The sequence below is a fragment of the Alexandromys fortis genome, unplaced genomic scaffold, assembly GCF_014885135.2.
Source record: "Alexandromys fortis isolate MF-2015 unplaced genomic scaffold, M_Fortis_MF-2015_v1.1 scaffold_305, whole genome shotgun sequence".
NCBI classification, from domain to species: Eukaryota; Metazoa; Chordata; class Mammalia; order Rodentia; family Cricetidae; genus Alexandromys; species Alexandromys fortis.
Genome location: NW_026068203.1, coordinates 120,496 through 141,508, shown reverse-complemented (window position 1 = coordinate 141,508; position 21,013 = coordinate 120,496). Strand labels below are relative to the sequence as shown.

The 21,013-nt window shown below is 34.5% G+C and overlaps 1 protein-coding gene across 9 annotated transcripts in view; it reads left to right on the top strand.

Annotated features, from left to right (window-relative positions):
• Positions 1-21,013, top strand: part of Fmr1 (fragile X messenger ribonucleoprotein 1) — a 40,537-nt gene that overhangs the window by 10,492 nt on the left and 9,032 nt on the right. For 4 of the 9 annotated variants that reach the window (XM_050129993.1, XM_050129991.1, XM_050129996.1 and 1 more), the window contains exons 3-13: positions 2,160-2,253; positions 4,759-4,830; positions 5,248-5,396; positions 9,293-9,386; positions 9,470-9,586; positions 11,687-11,857; positions 11,970-12,048; positions 15,703-15,812; positions 17,591-17,725; positions 18,214-18,276; positions 20,448-20,534. In XM_050129993.1, the coding sequence (XP_049985950.1) occupies positions 2,160-2,253; positions 4,759-4,830; positions 5,248-5,396; positions 9,293-9,386; positions 9,470-9,586; positions 11,687-11,857; positions 11,970-12,048; positions 15,703-15,812; positions 17,591-17,725; positions 18,214-18,276; positions 20,448-20,534 (1,171 nt within the window). Of the gene's footprint in view, positions 1-1,593; positions 1,703-2,159; positions 2,254-4,758; positions 4,831-5,247; positions 5,397-9,292; positions 9,387-9,469; positions 9,587-11,686; positions 11,858-11,969; positions 12,049-15,702; positions 15,813-17,590; positions 17,726-18,213; positions 18,277-20,447; positions 20,535-21,013 lie in introns of all 9 variants that reach the window. The other 5 variants (XM_050129997.1, XM_050129994.1, XM_050129992.1 and 2 more) reach the window with 3 other exon arrangements.

The window sequence follows — 21,013 nt, the reverse complement described above, 5'->3', positions numbered from 1 at the left end:
TCCATAATTGCCTTTTTATTTTTTTAAGGATCCATCATTACACAATAGACAACTATAATATCATACCTCTACTGAAGGAACCATTGATAATTTGGAGGATAATCTTTTTGTAATTAAACTCTTTATTACTTTTACTGTGTGCCTGTATGTATATCTCTGTGTGTGTTCAGCATGAATACAGATGTTGATTGAGGCTAGAAGTATCATATCCCCTCTGAAACTGGAGTTAGAGGCAGTTGTAAGTTGCCCAACATGGGTGCTGAAAACCATCTCAGGTCCTCTGCAAGCAGCTAAGGCATGCTTCCAGCCTTATTGTGTTTATACTTTTATCTGCTTATTTTCTTCATTAGTAAAACACTGTTTTCCAAAATGGACATTTGGGTTTACTGCTCTTAGTTTCTCCTGTGAACTATAAACTATTAAGCGGACTCTGTTCTTTTTTGTGTGTTTCTATTTTGGCTTTCCATCTACATCTAAAAAAGAGTGTGAAGGAAGAGAAAGGTTCATCAAGCATGAAGTAAAACACATATAGTATTTCATAGAATAGAGTCCTTTCATTTAGGAAGAATAGCTTATTTAGGGCACTTAGGTTTTAACCTTCCATATTTAACATTGAACAATAGATTTGAATCTCTATCTCTTTTTGTAAAGAATTAAAGTCATTGTCACTCCTTTGGAACCAAAAAATGTATATTTTGCATTGTATGCTTTTACAAGTGAAATTTACCAATCATTTTGTAACATGTTAAAAGTCACTATCAAAAGGTATAAAAAGAATGTTCTGTTTTATTTTAATTACATTTTTTCCAATATATTCTTTTTTTTTTCTGAGACAGGGTTTCTCTGTAAATTTGGAGTCTGTCCTGGAACTCACTCTGTAGTCCAGACTGGCCAGGAAGGCCTTGAACACACAGAGATCTGCTGCCTCTGCCTCCCAAGTGCTGGGTTTAAAGGCGTGCACCATCACCGCCCAGCCCCATGTATTCATTAGTCACAGAGAGGAGTCAGTCTAATTTCATCACTCATCATATTTCCACGTATTCTGAATTATTTTTCCTTTTATATAATAGTTCTTCTTTATAAACAGAAAGAAAGAAAGAAAAATTAGTATTCCTTAATTGTGTTGTACTAAAATGTCCTGTGTCAAAATATAGGCATTTTATGAGGCTTAAGAGGTTACTCGGCAGTTAAGGATGCTTGCTGTTCTTACAGAGGACTGAAATTCAGTTCCCAGCACCTGAAACTCTAGTTCTAGAGGATCTGTTACTCTCTTCTGGCCTTTATCCATTTACATGCACAGATACACAGGTGTATATATAAGCACAGAAAATTTTAAATAAATCTAAAAATATATATGTGTTATATATGTTTTATACAGAACAGATCTCAGTTTCTTTCAAGAAAATTGACTGCTCCAGTGATTGAATCATCCAGTATCTTTATAAAATTGTTGCTTAGTATTTTGTCTTTGCAAGTAAAAGCCAAATAAAGAAATGGCATCTTAAAGCTATTCCTTATTATTTTAAGTTTAAGAAATGTAGGCAATTTAATTGAACTCCTGTAGGCTGTCTCCATTGGGTTTCTGTGGTTTAGGAGAACCCCCACCAACCCAGTCCATGCTGATACATCATACCGATCAGCATCCAGCTACCTGTGGCAAGAATTGACTACCTCGTGGGATCTAAAATTTAAAGGGGGAAAAGTGAGTTGAGAATTGCTAATGTGTTGACTGCAGTTTTGCTTGGGAAGTAGAGGACAGTTTCTGTGGTTGATGGAATGTGGTCATAATTATTTTGCAAGTAGATTACTAACAATTACCAATACTAATTTAAGCATCAAAAGAATTTCTACTGTGGACTTAGGCTTTAAAAGTCTTAGAGTTGGAATTATTAGATGAAAAACATTTTGAATAATAGTTTTTATCTATTGTGTTTAAAGAAATTCTTTGTGGAAGCACAGGCTGCTATGCTGCATGTAGACTTTCTTAAAATGTCTGTACAATGCCATTATGCACCACTCAGCAAAAACTGGCCATTAGAAGGCATTTGCTTCTTTAAAACAAGAAAGAGTCACATTTAACTAAAGTTAATTGCAACATGGTCACTGTTTCCATTAAACATCAGAAGCATATCAAATAATGATATTTTGTTTATTTGCAGCTGGCAGCCAGACAGACAGATTCCATTCCATGATGTGAGATTCCCACCACCTGTAGGTTATAATAAAGATATAAATGAAAGTGATGAAGTTGAGGTGAGTTCCCCCAGCCATAACATAACTAAGGACTGAAGGCATCTGTGTATTTAATTTTCTTGGATTTTTAAAATATATCTTACTTTTAACAGTATTTAAACTACCTTGAGTGATAGAGTTGAAGTGGGCATAATTCTTATGAGTATCCCTTTTAGTTAATGATTTGAAATGTTATATGGTACTTATATCTGACTATTTCAGCAACACGCACAGATTATCTTGCCACTGTCTCAAGTTCGTTTGTTCATTATTAAACGCTTGTCCCCATCTCTAAATCTTTGTTTAGATAATACTTTTTTCTTACTTCTTATTAAGCCCACTTTTTAAACAAAACGAATTTGTAAAAATAGTTTTACAAAGAAAAGTAATAGTTCTAACAAGGCATGATGATGATGTATGTCTATAATCCTAGCACTTAGGAGGTGGAGACTGGCAGTTTAGGAGTTCTTACTTTGTTGTTGCCTGTATATTAAGTTAGATGTCAGCTCTACGTACATGAGATCCTTACCTCCAAAAACAAATTTAAGAAGTAATTCTAGAGCCAGATGTTGTGGCACATGCCTTTAATAACAGCACTCAAAAGACAGAGGCAGTGGGCTTTTATGAGTTCAAGGCCCACTAGATCTATATAGTGAGTTCTACAACAGCCAAGTCTATGGAGATAGACCCTGTCTCAAAAAACAAATAAACAAAAGGAAATAGTTCTATTTAATAGTCTAGTAACCTAAAATTTATTTTAGTAGTCAACTAGTCATGAATCTAGTATATATTTTTCAAACCTGTATCTTTTTAGATCACATTTATAGCCCAAATGTTTTTACAGAATATACTGTGAACTACCTGCTCTTCTACCATTGAGCTCTTAGAATAAAAGGTGCTGTTGAGACTTGATCAAAATCATTGAATTTGTAATTCTCTACTAATTGAAAGTTGGTTTTGTATTATACTTTGCACTTACACTCTTATCTTACCTCCTGCTTCACAGGCCTCATTTTGAGCTCATTTTTCTCTGCAGGACTTAGCAGAATGCCCCCTTTTTTTGTAATTTCATGCATATTTGTAGTATGAAGAAAAGAAATAATAGATACTTGTTAGCGGTAAGCAAAATGAGGTTAGGTCCTAAAATGCTTCTTTTCTGGTCTGGATATGAGAGGCACATCCAAACAGGACAGTCTCCTGCTTTTTATGAGGTTATATTCTAGCTGGAATAGCTAATGTCCTGACAAGTGAAAATCAAATGAAGGGAGAGAAAGCTAAATGGAAGATAATGCCAGGGCAGTAGTGTTATTTCAGAGTCTAGCCAGAGAAGGTCTCTGAATGTCCAAACCTATGTTCTCTCTACAGTTTAAATGAAAAAATAGAATAACATATTTATTTGCCTAAAAATGTACTTAGTGTCTCCTAGGCTTGGCTTTTCATGAGATCTTAGTTGTAAATAGAGATGTTATTCAAACCTAAAGGTCTTCAGGTTGCTGATACGGCTCAGCAGATAAGGATACTTGCTATACCAAGACTGTGTGATCTGAATTAGATTCTTACATGGTAGAAGAAAAGAATGGACACCTGGGGGTTGTCCTCTGACCTCCACATGTGTACCCATATACTTACATCACCAAGTAAACAAATGTGTATGTTCTTTTTCAAAAATCCTCTTCTGTCATCCTCTCTGTGGGCTGAAGGCTGTGTAAAAGCAAATGCCAGTTTATGTTTTTGTTTGTTTCTATGTCAAGACTTTGGAGGGGTAAAGAAAACCATTTTGCTTTTTTTTTTTTTTTTTTGACATAGTTGCATGGCAGGTAAGGTACAGAGAGAAGCCTCATAAAGCTTACCTATGGAGCTAATGAGATGGCACAGCCGGTCACGACACTTAAGGTTTTTTTTAACACTTATTTGCTAGTGTCTTCACAAAAGATTCCATGGTACACATTGCAACTGAACTTTGGAGTGGTTTTCCAGGAGATAATTATTAGAATTCTGTATGAGAGCCAGAAAGATAAAGATTGCCAGTATAGATTTGTTCTTTTTTTATGAAGAAGATTGAGCCAGAAAAGCAAAGTAGCCTTCAGGAAAGATAAAATACAAGACCCTGGTGGCTGAGTGATCTCTGAATGTAGTGAACAGGTAGTTGTAACTGGTATCTGTAACTTTGCATTAGTTTTACTTATTAGAATAAAACAATGATATTTAAATGATTTCAGACACAATTTTGTAGCTCATTAAGTACTATAAAAGAAACCATGCTATGGATGCCAGCTTTTCTCCAGTGTCCGTGTTGAAAGTACTAAATATTACTGACATAGAGAAAAAAAAGTAAGCAAAGTGCTTTTATCACTGAGTTCTCAGGTTGTTTCTAACTAGATGTTCTTGTCTGGGTCAGTATATAGGAACAGTTTGGTTTGAAGACATGTGGCATATGATTTCAAAGATGTAAGAAGTTTTCTTCAATGTGTGATGTATGCTGATTTTGAATTGTATTAATCATAAATATCTGTCATTTTTGTGTAGGTTTATTCAAGAGCAAATGAAAAAGAACCTTGCTGTTGGTGGTTAGCTAAAGTGAGAATGATAAAGGGTGAGGTAGGAAAATGCATATTTGTTCATACTATTTACATTTTCTAAACCCAGGTACCACGTTTTTATTTTGGTATCTATTTTTAATTGCTACTTAATTTTTAAGTCATTTTATGACAATGTCTTTATTATAGATTTACTAGATACTATGTGTTTTCATTGATTAAAAGTACCCCCTCCACTGAGAGTTTATATTTCAAAAATGACAGTAGGAGCTGGGCATGGTGATCCATGCCCACAATCCAGCACTCAGGTAGCTAAATCAGGAGGATCGGGGGTTCAAGGTCATCCTTGGCTGCATAGTAATACTAGGTTAGCCTGGGCTATTAAGATTTCCTATCTCAAGAAAAAAATAGGAAAAAGTACATTTTTCTATTCTTTTAAAAATATAACTAAGAATGACTTTATTTTTATTTCTCTCAGTTTTATGTGATAGAATATGCAGCATGTGATGCTACATATAATGAAATTGTCACAATTGAACGTCTACGATCTGTTAATCCCAACAAGCCTGCTACAAAAGATACTTTTCATAAGATCAAATTGGAGGTGCCAGAAGATTTACGACAAATGTAAGTTGATATACAAAACATGCTATATGAAAACATTTTGGAAATCTGCAAGGGCATGTATTTTTACAAATGTACATGTAAATACACATATGCATATGTAAATACATATGTGTGTGTATCTGGCTTACTAATTCAGAGTGTTAATTTTAAAATAGAATGTTTTATGGTGATATGCAAGATATTCATCAGTATGGCTATAGGATAGGGCCATTTCAGGATCCCTATCCTCAGCTGCCCAAGGAACTAACTGGAGACATCGCTGTAGACACCTGGGAGCCCCTCTAGGTTCAAGTCTCTTGCCAACCCTATGATGGCTCCCTTAATTAAGATATATATTTCCTTGCTCCCATATCCACCCTTCCTTTATCCCAACCATCCCATTTCCCCTTCTCACTTTTCTCTCCCCATCTCCCCTTATCCCCATCCCACTCCACCCCCAAGATCCCAATTTTTTGCCCTGCAATCTTGTCTACTTCCCATATCCAGGAGGATAACTATATGTTTTTCTTTGAGTTCACCTTCTTATTTAGCTTCTTTAGGATCGCAAATTAAAGACTCAATGTCCTTTATTTATGGCTATAAACCAATTATGTGTGAGTACATCCCATGTTCATCTTTTTGAGTCTGGGATACCTCACTCAAAATAGTGTTTTCTATTTCCATCCATTTGCATGCAAAATTCACGAAATCATTTTTTACTGCTGAGTAGTACTCTAATATGTATATATTCCACACTTTCTCATCCATTCTTCCATTGAAGGGCATCTAGGTTGTTTCCAGGTTCTGGCTATTACAAACAATGCTGCTATGAACATACTTGAACAAATGCTTTTGTCATATGATAGGGCATCTTTTGGGTATATTCCCAAGAGTGGTATTACTGGATCTTGGTGTAGGTTGATCCCGAATTTCCTGAGAAATCGCCACACTGATTTCCAAAGTGGTTGCACAAGTTTGCATTCCCACCAGCAATGGATGAGTGTGTCCCTTACTCCACAACCTCTCCAGCAAAGGCTATCATTGGTGTTTTTGATTTTAGCAATTCTGACAGGTGTAAGGTGGTATCTCAAAGTTGTTTTAATTTGCATTTCCCTGATCGCCAAGGAGGTTGAGCATGACCTTAAGTGTCTTTTGACCATTTGAATTTCTTCTGTTGAGAGTTCTCTGTTCAGTTCAGTGCCTCATTTTTTAATTGGGTTAATTAGCCTTTTATGGTCTAGTTTCTTGAGTTCTTTATATATTTTGGAGATCAGACCTTTGTCTGTTGTAGGGTTGATGAAGATCTTCTCCCAGTCAGTGGGTTGCCTTTTTGTCTTAGTGACAGTGTCCTTTGCTTTACAGAAGCTTCTCAGTTTCAGGAGGTCCCATTTATTCAATGTTGTCCTTAATGTCTGTGCTGCTGGGGACATACGTAGGAAGTGATCTCCTGTGCCCATATGTTGTAGAGTACTTCCCACTTTCTCTTCTATCAGGTTCAGTGTGTTTAGCTTGAAATTGAGGTCTTTAATCCATTTGGACTTGAGTTTTGTGCATGGTGATAGATATGGATCTATTTTCATTCTTCTACAGGTTGACAACCAGTTCTAATAAAAAAATAAAAAAAAATAGAATGTTTTTAAATTCAGTGAACTTTTGCAAAAGTAGTTTGGTTGCAGTAAAGAAGAGAAAAATGTTTTTTCCTAGTTATATACTCAAGCACATTTTGTATTTGTTTAAGCTTACCTTATATTTGGCTAAAGAGTATAATATATATCAAGTTCTCTAAACCAACTTTTTTCATAAGTACTTAATATTTTGAAAATGACAAAGTGATAATTCTATCAAAAGTCATGACTATAAAGTTTTGTCCTGATGCTTTCCTTTTTTTTTTTTTTGATAAACTATTTTCAGAAAAATATATACTTGGTTAAAGCCAAAGAGGTTTGTAAAAGTCCTGTCTTTAATCTTTTATCTGGAATAATGTTAAACACTTCAGATAGGAGATTTTTTTTAAAGGGGCATTAAGTCTGATGTGAACTTCTACTGTAGATAAATTTCATATTCATATTTTCATATTACATAGAAATCTTCCTTAATTTTAGAGATGCTATATGCAAGTCATTATTTTATGCTTGCTGCTCTCTTTCAACATACTTAGCTGATTTACTTTAAAAGAAAAAAGAAGAGAAATTCACACGCCCCATTCATCGTAGTTAGCTGTTTTTTTTTTTTCCTTTTAGTTTTTGGGGGCCCACTACCCAGGTGCCAATAAATGCACACATGGAGACTTATTCTTTCATGTAAATGCCTGGCCTTAGCTTGGTTTGTTTCTAGCCAGCTTTTCTTAAATTATCCCATCTACCTTGTGCCTCTGGGCTTTTTTACCTTCCTTTATTTATATATCTTTACTTCTTATTCCATGTCTGACTGTGTGGCTGGATGTCTGGCCCCTGGCATCCTCCTCCTCCTTCTCTTGTCTCCTGATCTCCTCCTCCCAGATTTATTTCTCCTTCTATTTATACTCTCTACCTGCCAGTTCTGCTTATCATTTCTCCTACCTCACTATTGGCCATTCAGCTCTTTATTAAACCAATCAGATGTTTTAGAAAGGCAAAGTCACACAGCTTCACAGAGTTAAACAAATGCAATATAAAAGAAGGCAGCACATTTTTGCATCATTAAAATAAATGTTCCACAGCATGAACAAATATAACACATCTTAATATTCCACAACATCCTGTAGCTTATCTCCATAAGTTTCAGTTTGGTCCATGAACAATATTGACTTATGTGTAAGCAAAATTACAAAAAATGTAGTGATTCCCCTAAATGTGGCTTCTTCAGCTATCTAAACCTAATAGCAATTCCTTAAGAGCCTAACTGTTTAACCAGATGTGGTGGTACATGCTTATAATCTCAACATTCGGGAGGTAAAGGCTTCAATTGCATAACTGCATTTAAGGCTTACCTAGGATAACATGATGAGATTATATCTGCAAAAGGGAGGGGAGGAATGAAAAGCTAGAGCTCCTGAGATGACTCTATAGGTGTGTTTGTTGCCACATCTGACAACCTGAATTTGATCCCTGGGATTCACATAGTGGGAGTAGAGAGCCAACAACAATAAGTTGTTCCTTTATCTCCACATGCATGCCATGGCCCACATGTGCCCACATATGTAACATGAAGGGGGCCATTTGTTGTTGGGGTTTTTGTCCCGCCCTTTACCCCCACAACTGTTTAGCCCTAAAGAAAATCACAAATAGGTCTCATAAATTATAAGCTGATTGGCCCATTAACTCTAGCCTCTCACTGGCTAACTCTCACATCTTAATTTACCCATTTTTCTGATCTATGTTGGCCATGTGGCTCAGTACGTTTTTTTCAGTGGGGCAGATCACATCCTGCTGCTTCGATGGTCTGAGCAAGAGTGGGAGGAATCAGCTTCCTCCTTCCCAGAATTCTCCTGTTCTCATTACATCATTTCTTCCTGTCTGGTTTTTCCCGCCTATATTTCCTGCCTGTCCAATCAGCGTTTATTTATAACATGATTGACAGAATACAGATAATTCTCTCACACCACACATACATCATGTGTATGCTAACACCATGCATGTGATGGATAAAGAAATATTTTAAAAATAGCTAGGGGGAAGTGATATAGATGCAGTGCCATGTATGAAATTTTCAAAAAAGTATTAGCTGCTTTTTTACCCTTTCTTTATTATATGAGGTGTTTGCTTTGACTATTTCAAAGATGTATAATAAAAGAACATAACTTTTATCAAAATCAAACGTTTCGCAATCAAAAAAATTAGTATAAATCCTTGATTCGTCTTAGTGTAATTCTGTCTGCATATATTTGTGCTAGTGATTGGTGATCGTTCATGTTAATGATAAATATTTTTTATTTCTAGGTGTGCCAAAGAATCAGCACATAAGGATTTTAAAAAGGCAGTTGGTGCCTTTTCTGTAACTTATGATCCAGAAAATTATCAGCTGGTCATTTTGGTGAGTGTTTTGAATGGTAGTTTGGTTTATTCCATTTGGGACGTTTGCTTTGGTAACAGTGTTGTTAACTTTAAATCACTTAGTCCATCAATGAAGTCACCTCAAAGCGAGCACACATGTTGATTGACATGCACTTTCGAAGTCTGCGCACTAAGCTGTCTCTTATACTGAGAAATGAAGAAGCCAGTAAACAACTGGAGGTATGTTCCTTTCCCTAGCACTGATGGTAAAGCTGTCCAGAAATAACTGTATAGTTTTCAAGTTCAAGTATGGGCAGCTTGTTTATTTACTATTTCCTAGTTCCCCATAGTTTGGGAGGTTAAATTGTACAAAGTATAATACTAAAGTTTTCATGCCTAATGTTTTGAAATTACACAGCAGTCATGTATTTTAAGGAAATTTTGAATAATTCATTTTTACCAAAAGTTTGTCAAAGCTGCTATAAAGTGAGACAATGCTTCTATGTAACATTGTTATCATTAAAGTACTAGAAAGTATTTAAATATCTAATCTTATTCCTTTCATTATGTATGTTTATCTCTGTTTAAAAGGGTATAGAACTTCTTCATTCTAATTGGTTGTCACTCTTTAAAACTCCTGTCTTCAGATTCCTGCCAGAGGCTATTTCCCTAACTTACTATTTCGTCTCTTAAGGTGCATTTTATCTACTTTTATTAATCCTCCAATAATTACCATCACCATACATTTATTTTCATTGATAATAACTATCTAGTACTTCCATCCATTACCATAGAAACTAAATGGATTTTATTTTAATGTACCAGCTCAAGTAGATTTATGACAAATTGAAGAATCCCTCATCATTATTCATTTCGTTAAGGGGAATCATCAGTTGATATAGCAAAAGAAAGGGGCGAGTTTCAAATTGCAGTTTAAGAGAAAAGGTAGTCAAAGATGTGAAAACTGCCACTTTCTAACTTGATGTGTGATTGGTGAACTCTTAGCAGGAAAGGAAAAATTTACTTTTGTTTTCCAAATGACCACTGAAGTCTGATCAGTGTTTTTGTTTTTGTTTGTTCTTATTCTTTCTTGATGTCCCCCATGTTTACAATTTTGTGGTTTGTTTAGTGATTTTCTTGTAACTTTTAGACCACAACAGCCTTCTTAATTTCATTATGTGTATTATGAAAATATACTCCTACACTTCTTCTTAAGCATCTAATTCTTCTTGAATGCTCTTTGCCATATTTTTAGTTTTTGTGTGTCCATAAATTATCAATGGGAAGAATGAACCAGTTTAATGAATCAAGATCCAAAAACGTGGCTCCTTGGAAAATCTTAGAAGATTTTGTACACCTCACTACTATTATGTTAAAAATAACTTTTCTTTTAAAATTTCTTACATTAGATATATTCATTCATTCAAATTATCAGGTGTGTTGAATAATGACAAACTAGTGTGCATGACTATTCACTACTAATATTAAAGGGGTTCATATATCCTTATAAAAAATACCCATTTTTCAACATGAGCCACTAATCTGTTTGGTTTTCATTAATGGCATGCTAGAATTAAACATTCAGTTTTGATATGCTACTTAAAGACTGATTATCCACAGATGTGGGGTATCATTGGAACTTAGTTTTGTCATCACTGAATATTTTAAAGAGTTCATCAAGCTTGTGGATCCAGATCACAAAGTCTTACAGACTCTGAACACATATGCAAAACCAGTTTGAGAATTCTGTATATTCTGTAAATGTTCACTTAACTGATCAACTAGAAAATTTTAGATTCCTTGGGTTTAGGGAGTGGGGAGTATGTTGTTTTACTGACACATTTCAGCAAAATATTAAGATCCACCATACCTGGTGATGCATTAAGAAAATGACACCATTTTTAGAAAAAGTACTAACATATTCATAATAAAAGTATACAGAATAATTTTTTTCCTTGCAGATAGTGTTTTTAATTGTGTTAACTTAAATTGCAGCGAGTCTGTCAGACCTAGTGAGCTGTTTTTTAATTGGGATTATTTTGTCTGCTTCTTAATTATTACATTGTGGATATCATTGAATAACAAAGACAGCCTTGCAAATAGACTTTCAAAAGTAACCTTGAAAAACTGTCAGGTTCTTTCCTGTTAACAAAAAAATGTTAGTGGCACAGAGCTTCAGTAGCCTAAAAATAAGTTATGTGTGATTTTAAAATTAGTTTTCAAATAAAACAGTTTATGGGACCCTGATATATAGGGTCAAGATAATTTACATGGCTGAGCTAAATGAAATTGTCTTCATAATTGATAAAGCATGTTAATAAGTTGTGCATTTTTCTTCAGAGTTCAAGGCAACTTGCCTCAAGATTTCATGAACAGTTTATCGTACGAGAGGATCTGATGGGTCTAGCTATTGGTACTCATGGTGCTAATATTCAGCAAGCCAGAAAAGTACCTGGGGTCACTGCTATTGATTTAGATGAGGATACCTGCACATTTCATATTTATGGAGAGGTAACTATTTCACTATATAATGCAGTTTGCCCACCCCCAATAAAACAAACAGTATTTCAAATGACAAATGGTTTTTGGCTTGATACTACACCCACTCACCCCTCTTTCTTAGGATCAAGATGCAGTGAAAAAGGCTAGAAGCTTTCTGGAATTTGCTGAAGATGTCATACAAGTTCCACGTAACTTAGTAGGTAAGTCAAAAATAACTTCATATATACCACAAAAATAAAATTCTGTACACATTTTCTCTAACAGTTAAGTCTCTTTCCCTCACTAAAATGTGTAATCTAATTGGAGCAATCTTTGAAATGTAACCTGTTCCTACAGTGTTTAGAAAATATATACTCAAAAATTCTATCTTCAGAAGATATGCAAGAAATACTTTGTTAGTTCAGACTTATAAATGTTTGAAAGGATAAATTTTACCTAACCTCCCCATAGTGTAAACGGAGACTGTTCTTTTGTTCCCAGCCGCCCAAACCTGAACAATCACAGAGAAACTATATTAATTAGAACAATGTTTGGCCTTTTAGCTCAGGCTTCTTATCTTGAATTAACCCATTTCCATTTACTCCCACGCGGCTCATGGTTTGTTACCTCTTGCTTCTTGGGCAAGAGGCTTCTGCCTCCTTTGGCAGCTCCATAGTATGTTTTTAACTCCACCTACTCTCTCTTTATATCTCTTCCAGCCTGGCTATAATCTGCCCTGCCATAGGCCAAAGTAGCTTTATTCATTAACCAATGAAAGCAACACATATACAGAAGAACATCCCACATCTTAGCATATTTTTATCACAGCATTAATATTTTTCAGCATGAATGAGAATTGAGGTCTTTAGTTTGGTGATATCTGATAAAATCATAGCATTTGTGTCAGTTATCTGAGTTCAAGATCTGGATATGTTCTACTTAGATCTATTAAATTTGAAATATAAATTAACTCAAAATATCCTTAGGATTTTATGGAGTTGGAATCAGTGGTAACTCAACTCCTCCTTTTGAGTTGATTAATGGTGTTTCCTAATCATTAGTGTAATGGATGTTAGTATAGGAACTCTTTACTGGCATTCCCAAATAATTCAGCTGTGTTTGAGAGAGCATACCAAAACCAGGTATAGCTTTATATATTAAAAAAAACAAAATGTGTTTTGAGTTTGAGTTTATAAATGAGATTCAGGCCTCTTAATCTCTTATAGCTTAAAATGAACTAACTTCCTATGTATTTTATGTACATAGTTTAAAAGATTTGTAGGCTGCATTTTGTCAAAATACAATCATAATCATCTTCCAGTGTCACGTGTAATATATATATATATATATTTTTTCAAGACAGGGTTTCTCTTTATAACACAGCTCTGGCTATCATAGAACTCACTCTGGAGACCAGGCTGGCCTCAAACTCTGAAATCTGCCTGTCTCTGCCTCCTGATTAAAGACATGTACCACCACCACCTGGCATTCCAGTGTCATTTTAAAAGAACTAGAAATAGCCCAGCGTACAGGAGACAGGCAGAAGAATCACAATTCAAAGGCAGCATGGGGTACACCTAGCAAGAGCCTAACTCCAAATAATATCATACTATTTTTCCCATTAATAAAAACAGTTTTAAGATAAAGTACAAATACTAGCAAAATTAGTAGCTCACATGTATATGAAAACAGAAGTATGTGAATGTAGTGTTATTGTGGTAGCACACATATCAGTTGTATAGAAGATATATACATAGCACAGGATGAAGTAATTATATTAGACCTGTGGATGTCCATTTAGTTTATTTTGATGGCGCTATGGTAGGTGAAATGCTTAGATGTAATTGGTAGCTGTGTGACTTTGGTTATCTGGTTTAGCTCTTGAGAGTAAGAGTCTTTTACTTCATTTATCACATATATAAATGTGGTAATGGTTCAGCAGCTTAATTGAGGTGTGAGTATGCGTAGTACCCAACACAGTTTTGGGCAAAGGAGGAAACTATAGGTTCTCTTTTGTATATCCATAACTACTCCATTTCATCATGACAGAATTATAGTACATTGTTCCTTTTGAATTTGTAAATAACTACAATATAGGATTAGACTGTTACCAAAGAGGAAAGAGAGATTATATCTGTAGTCTTGCATTGAATATAGAGGATGTTTAAAGTTGTTTTCACCAGAAAGCCTGTTGCAGTAAATCAGCCTAATTGAGTTCTCTTGCTGTGTTTATACTTTGAGTAAATGAGAGAATTCTGTTTGGGAGAGGTATGCCATAACAATGGGAATTATGGGCTTGTTCAGAAAGCATTTTTCCCTAAGGTCTGCTAGGCAGGAGTTCAGGGGAGATGTAATCAGTATTTCATGAGTTTTGTAGAGTCTCACCTACTGATTTATCTGTTTTTCACAAGCCCTCTTTAGTATGTACACCAATTTATCTTCCTTAAAAATTTGCTTTTCCTTTATACACTTTTACAATGAGTTTGTTTAGTCACCAGTACTTAGGGTAGTCAAGGTATTTTCTTAATGGAAACATGCTAAAATCCCAGTTTTCTGTATGCTAATTTATACCTTTATTAAAATCACCATTTATGAATATATAAGGACTATACAGGAAAAACCAACCGGGAAGACTTCAGGTAGGTTTTCTGTATATACTTGGTATTCATATTAAGAAGAGTAAAGCAGAAATAATTAATAACAGATTTAAATTATGAATTCTGGTTTAGTAGCTTGAGTTCTGTTCTCTAACCACTGACCAGACAGAAAGAGCTCATGGTAGAAGAGTGAAGAAGCCATACACAGCAAGAATGTCAAAACTGTGGCTCTGATTACAAGATCCATGAATCCTTCTGCAAGAAGATCTTTTGCTAGATTCTTATTTAGACTAGCTGTAAGCAACTTTTGACTTCCCTTTTCACCAATTTTGCCTCAAATTAGGAGGTAGAATAAGCATATAGCAGCACTTCTGTCATGGTTTGTATAAATGCTTTACGTTTCATGGCTGAGTCCTTGGACTCCAGTATGCCACATACATAGGTTTAGAGAATTATTAGTGCTTAATTTGTAAATTCTTACTTTACACTGATGTTTCATGGTGACTGAAAGCAATCATGCCCCAGTTTTGTATATAATTGAATTTTATAAAATGAGGCAAACAATCAAGTGGTATTTATTACTAGTACTTGATTCTTCTGAGTTTCAACAGATGTTACTGGAAAGTATTCCTAAGCTTTTTGATCCGATTTTGGAATTATCTGGAAGTGTGCTTTACCTATAAATATGCTACTCTGAATTGTCACTAATGCAAAGAAATAACATTCTGTTAGTAACATTGACATGAAGAATTTTTGTTCCTTTTAGATATTATGATAGCTTCCTAAGCTCCTTTGAAATTTAAGAAAATATCATTTGCGGATGTGCCATACACAATTCTAAAATTAGTTCCTACGTATAAATGAGGAAATGTGAATCAGAGCTAGATAAGGATTGGCATTGTCAAATGAGAAAATACATTTGTTATCTTTCTTTTTTGTAATTCCTTTTATAGTGCTTTCCAGAATGGTAAATACCAGCAAGTTTAAAGCATACACTCTTACATGAAATAAGAGGTTCTCTTTGAATTACTTTAAAATTTCTAAATTATTCCATCAACTCACAAGTATTAATCAACTGTAGTAACTGACCAAAGGAGTTTAACTAATGAGCTAATCAAAGAGACTAATTTATAATTAAACTATGTTCTTAAAAACTTCTGTTATTAATACTATAATCCGGTATGCATATATGAATGTGTAAGATAGTTAATAGTGGAATGTGCTTGTAGGATTTGAATACATCTTCTTAAAGCCAAACATGAATTATTTATTTTTTAGGCAAAGTAATAGGAAAAAATGGAAAACTGATTCAAGAGATTGTGGACAAGTCAGGAGTTGTGAGGGTGAGGATTGAGGCTGAAAATGAAAAAAATGTCCCACAAGAAGAGGTATGTAATAGTGCTTATATTTCTGGTTTGTCTATTTTATTTGACTTTCTAATGTAGGAGCCCCTGTATTATACCCATACATTTTTTTTCCTTTTTGTGATTCTGAGAATCAAAACAGGACTTTGACCTACTGGGCATGTGCGCTAAAACTGAGCATAAATGTAAATGTTCTGATTATCAGACATGCGTGATACTATAGACAATAGACATATCTGGTTTGGTTTGGTTTGGTTTTTGGTTTTTCAAGACAGTTTTTCTGTGTAGCCCTGGCTGTCCTGGAACTCTCACTCTGTAGACCAGGATGGCATTGAATTCAGAAAGATCTACCTGCCTCTCCCTTAGGAGTGCTGGGAATAAAGACATGCACCACCATCACCCAATGTCTGTATGTTTTCTAATGCTGGACTTTAGTCATTTTAACCTATATTTGTCTTATTTTGTAATGTTATAAAGGGTAGTCATGAAAACATATCACTAGGTTAGCCATTAATGACAAGTAAATAATATATATAGAAAGCCTTTGTAAATGCTTTTGTTTGAAGGTTGTGTAATAAGTGTGTTCATTCTGCGTGTGCTTTTTCTGCACATAAGATCACTTCCCCTAGCATCCTATTTGACTTTTATAACCCTCATTCTTATCTACCTGAATATATGCTTATTGGTAGTTGTTGAAGTGTTTATATAGAGCATGGAAAGGGAGAACATGACCCTTGATGCAGTTGTACTCCCAAGATGCTATCTACTTTAAATTTAAAAAAGTGCTGTTTCTTATCTTCTATCTAAAACTACTCTTACTTTCCTGCCAATTCACTGTCTGTTTTAGCTATGTTGCTTCAGCTAAACATCTTTAATACATTTTACAAAATGAAATGAGTGTCTATATCTGAATTAAAAATAATTCATGTGAAATGCAACCCTCTAGAGGGACTATTGTCAATTAGTGGTCATTGTGAAAGCCTGTCCTTTTTTTCAGTGCTGTAGCCACAGATGAGTTGTCCGTGCTCCATCGAATAACCCCCTTCCTGTAATCAGGCAGGTAGCTCTTCTAAACTCAGTGGATCAACACACTAAAGGAAGACAATGTCATTAGGTGACTTTGAGAAAACAGTTTCTATTGGTGCAAGAGTGAAATACAAAATAGGAGTATGGGCGATAGTAACTTAAATGCGTCATATCAATTCATGAAGTAGTCAAACAATAAAAATTCAAATAAAGATACTATCCACACACAGGGTCATAATGTACACATTAACTAGCTAGCCTTCTTTTGCAAAAGATAATTTTAATTGAAGTTAAGTCCATTTAGTGTTTTTTAAGATTTATTTTTATCTATTAAAATGTGTGGTGTGTGTGTGTGTGTGTGTGTGTGTGTGTGTGTGTGTGTGTGTCAGGGAGAGAGAGAGAATGGATTCCCTCAAGTTGGAATTGCAGGCACTTGTGAGCTGTCTGACATGGGTGCTGGAAACCAAAGTACATGCTCATAACTTCTAAGCCATCTCCTCTAGTCCTTGATTTGGCTTTAAATTGCATAATTTTTACCCCCTATAATTTTATGTGTCAAAACACTTCATAGTAATCTGTATTCTTAAACATCATCCTTAATGGGAAAAGGTGAAATTTAAACATTTTGATTGTTCCTAATATGTTGAATTATAAGATATCTTTATAAATAATTAAGTGGCTGTGCTTAAGAAAAAGAAGTCATTGACACCGTACTAGAAATAAATAATTTTAAAATTGGTACTTTTTTATCTTTTGTGTTTTATGTTTTTATCAAGGAAATTATGCCACCAAATTCCCTACCTTCCAATAATTCAAGGGTTGGACCTAATTCCTCTGAAGAAAAGAAACATTTAGATACAAAGGAAAACAGCACCCATTTTTCTCAACCTAACAGTACAAAAGTCCAGAGGGTAAGAATTAATTTGTCACCTCTAACCACACTAAAAGTAGTATCTTTGGCTCAGATGCCACATTTGGTATTTGAGCTTTTTTTTCTCTGGTTAGATTTGTAGGCTACTCATAATTCTATATTTTCACATAAGATTGATACCATATAAGATTACAAACCAAAGTAATGGATATTTTTTGATTTATTCACAGTGACAAATCTTAAGCTGTAAACCTAATGGGGTCACTTTTTTCTGTTGAGGGTGGACTTCTTTTTTTCCATGCTGTAACTCCTTAAATTTTGCAGGTGTTATAAGTCAAAGTGTACCTTCTTTTAGATATGCTAGTTACTTCTTAAAGTCATATTTTAGAAACTGATTTTCACTATTAGAACTAACCTAACTATTTAGAAATGCGTTTAGAAGTCCTGCAGTGAAAGTCCTGCGTTCAGGCTTCTGTGTATCGTTCATTATAGTTAATCACATCACTTGCATTCCTTATACTGCTTTAGGTGTTAGTGGTTTCATCAGTTGTAGCAGGGGAACCCCAGAAACCTGAACCCAAGGCTTGGCAGGTAGGAAACCATTCCTTGAAAAATACATTTTAAGTTGATATTTTAATGTTTATTCCCCTTGTTAAGAAAGACTACAAATGAGCCTCATGGTTGGGGGCTGGTGGAGGAATGTTTGTGGGTATTTGGATCCACGGCCCTGGTCTAAATCTCAAACAACTTCATTCCACTTAGAAGGTTTCCCCTTACATGTCCAGTGTCATTTCCCACCAGTCTTCCCCCTGTGTCTCCTAGGAAAGGTCTTGGAATTCTCTGAAATTTATCATAATCTTTGCTGCTTTTCGATGTGTGCACTTGAAACCCAAGTGTGGGTTTATTCTACCTGGACTGTTCTTTCTCCTGCATTTGCCATATCACTTTGACCCTGTTCTGTGTGAAACGTTCCTTGTCTACCTACCACAGGTCTCCCACCTGCTCCATGCTCCTATGTGCTCAACCAGAGCATAATGTTATTAGATGTTTTCTTCTTGGTTTCCCCAACCACACTGTAAACTCATTGAGCTCAGGGTCCCTAACCTGGCCTTTGAGAATTGTTACAATAAGGATGGTATGAATTAGAAGGGACTAAATGCAAAAATGCCATTTTATACAGAGAACTATAACTATAAGTGGATCAGATACTTCTTTCTGCTGTGTATTCCACTTCTCAGAACAGAGAATGACTTTGTCCTAGTATTGGTATTATATTTTTTCAATTTATTCAGATATTCTGATGGGGCACTTAAAGTATTTCCTGGGTACTTCACTTTGTACCATATCATAAGGGAAAATAGTTTTAAATGGTGTTTTTCAGTTTCAGCCTAATTAAATCTACAACACAAAAATTTAAAGCCTATTTTGCTGATTACTTGGAAAGCATGTAATATTCCATCATGTGATATTTGACACTTGGAAATAATACAGCTGATGCTTCTGTGACTGTGCTAGTGAGAAACAGAATAATATACATTTTGATAGGGCTGCGGGTTGATTTTTATATATTGTAGTACAGAAGAGAAAAATCAATCCTTACAGGTTTACAACTGTACTTGATAGTTCAGGTAGTCATTGTTTCTAGGAGGCAGTGCCTTGCCTACTAGTTGATAATCAGCCTACAAGCAATATTTTCTGATGGTTCAGGTTTGTTCTTCATCAACAATAACATTTCAGTACAGGTATAAAGAAAATTATGTGTCCTTCCCTTCCTATCTTGAACATACTGTATACTGAAGGCATGCAGGCAAAAGGATCCCAACAATTTCTACATGTATCAAGTAAATGTTCTTTAGAAAAAAATGGCACTTTCCTCAAGGGACAGCTTCTTGGCCTCCTATACCTTTTAGCTTTGCCAAACATAACCTGTAATACTTTTCATTAGTAATATGTGAATACCAATAACCATGTTTATTTCTTCAGTAGCAAAATAACTGTACTGTTCTCAACTTAGAATATGTCTTAATTGTCCTCTCTTTGTGCACCTGTAGCTAGGCCTCCCTACTGGTTGTGATGTGGAATTTTTTTTGCTTCTTTTATGCTGATGAGTACAAGTATTTAGACTGTACCTTTAAAATTATCCCTATATTAAAGTGGTATACATAGAGGATCAAAGGTTTTCTCATGATTGAATTTTGTAAGACTTTCATAATATATTTTTGAAATTTATATGGACTTATTATGCTTATGATTTTGATTTTTGTTGTTCTTGTACAGATTATGTGGTGTGTTTTAATTTATTCTAATTTTCAGTCATGGTTTGAATTCTATTGTTTGGTTAGCAAAATTGAGTTTGTTTTTTCATTTGCGTCTCTGGCATCTGAATTTAAACTAGATTTGATTTAGATATAACTTATAGTAAATTGATCAAAACATAAGTATTCTTATTCAGACTGCACATCTCATTAAAGCTAATATAATTTTTAGTTGTATGTTTGTTATTTTGCCAACATTAAATGGTAGTCTTTTAAAACCTTCTGGTTTTTAAGGAATCACTATATTGATCTGCCCTTATTCAGATGTAAAACCTGGTTTTACATATTGATTTATATTTTAAATAGATGTTTGTTTGCTTGTTGCTTGGCAGACCCTATGGTACGGATTAAGTGTGAGTGTGTGTGTGTGTTGTGTTGTTTTGTCATTTTTTTTTTAGATTAATCATCACTAGTTCTTTAGGTTTACTCTTCCAATTTCTTTTTCAGGGAATGGTACCATTTGTTTTTGTGGGAACAAAAGACAGCATCGCTAATGCCACTGTTCTTTTGGATTATCATCTGAACTATTTAAAGGTAAGAACAGGATGACTTTTAACTTCTAATCTTCTTGTGCTAAGTTATTACAAGCTGTATAGTAAATCTTTCCAAAACTATGATCTCTCTGAGCTATGCATAACAATGTATGATCTTGTAAAAAGTAATAAATATTTGCATTGTTTTAGTTCATTTCTTGATTTTATTTTTTGTAATTTTTTTTCATTGTAAATCTTAGGGCTAATATCCCAGTTTTAATATATTCCTATATTTATGATTATTCTTCTGTTAAACCCTTAGAGTCAATTTAGGTGTGTGTGTGTGTTTGTGTGTACAAAAAAAGCTAGAAGGTTCAACTATATTAAGAGATATATTAAGAGGATATATATATTTGTGTGTATATATTCTCTTTGTGTGTGTGTGTGTGTGTACATAATCTTCAATATAGTTGAACCTTCTAGTTTTTGTGGATGTTTTCAATCTAAATTTTGTGTCTATAGCACTTGAATTTGTTGTTC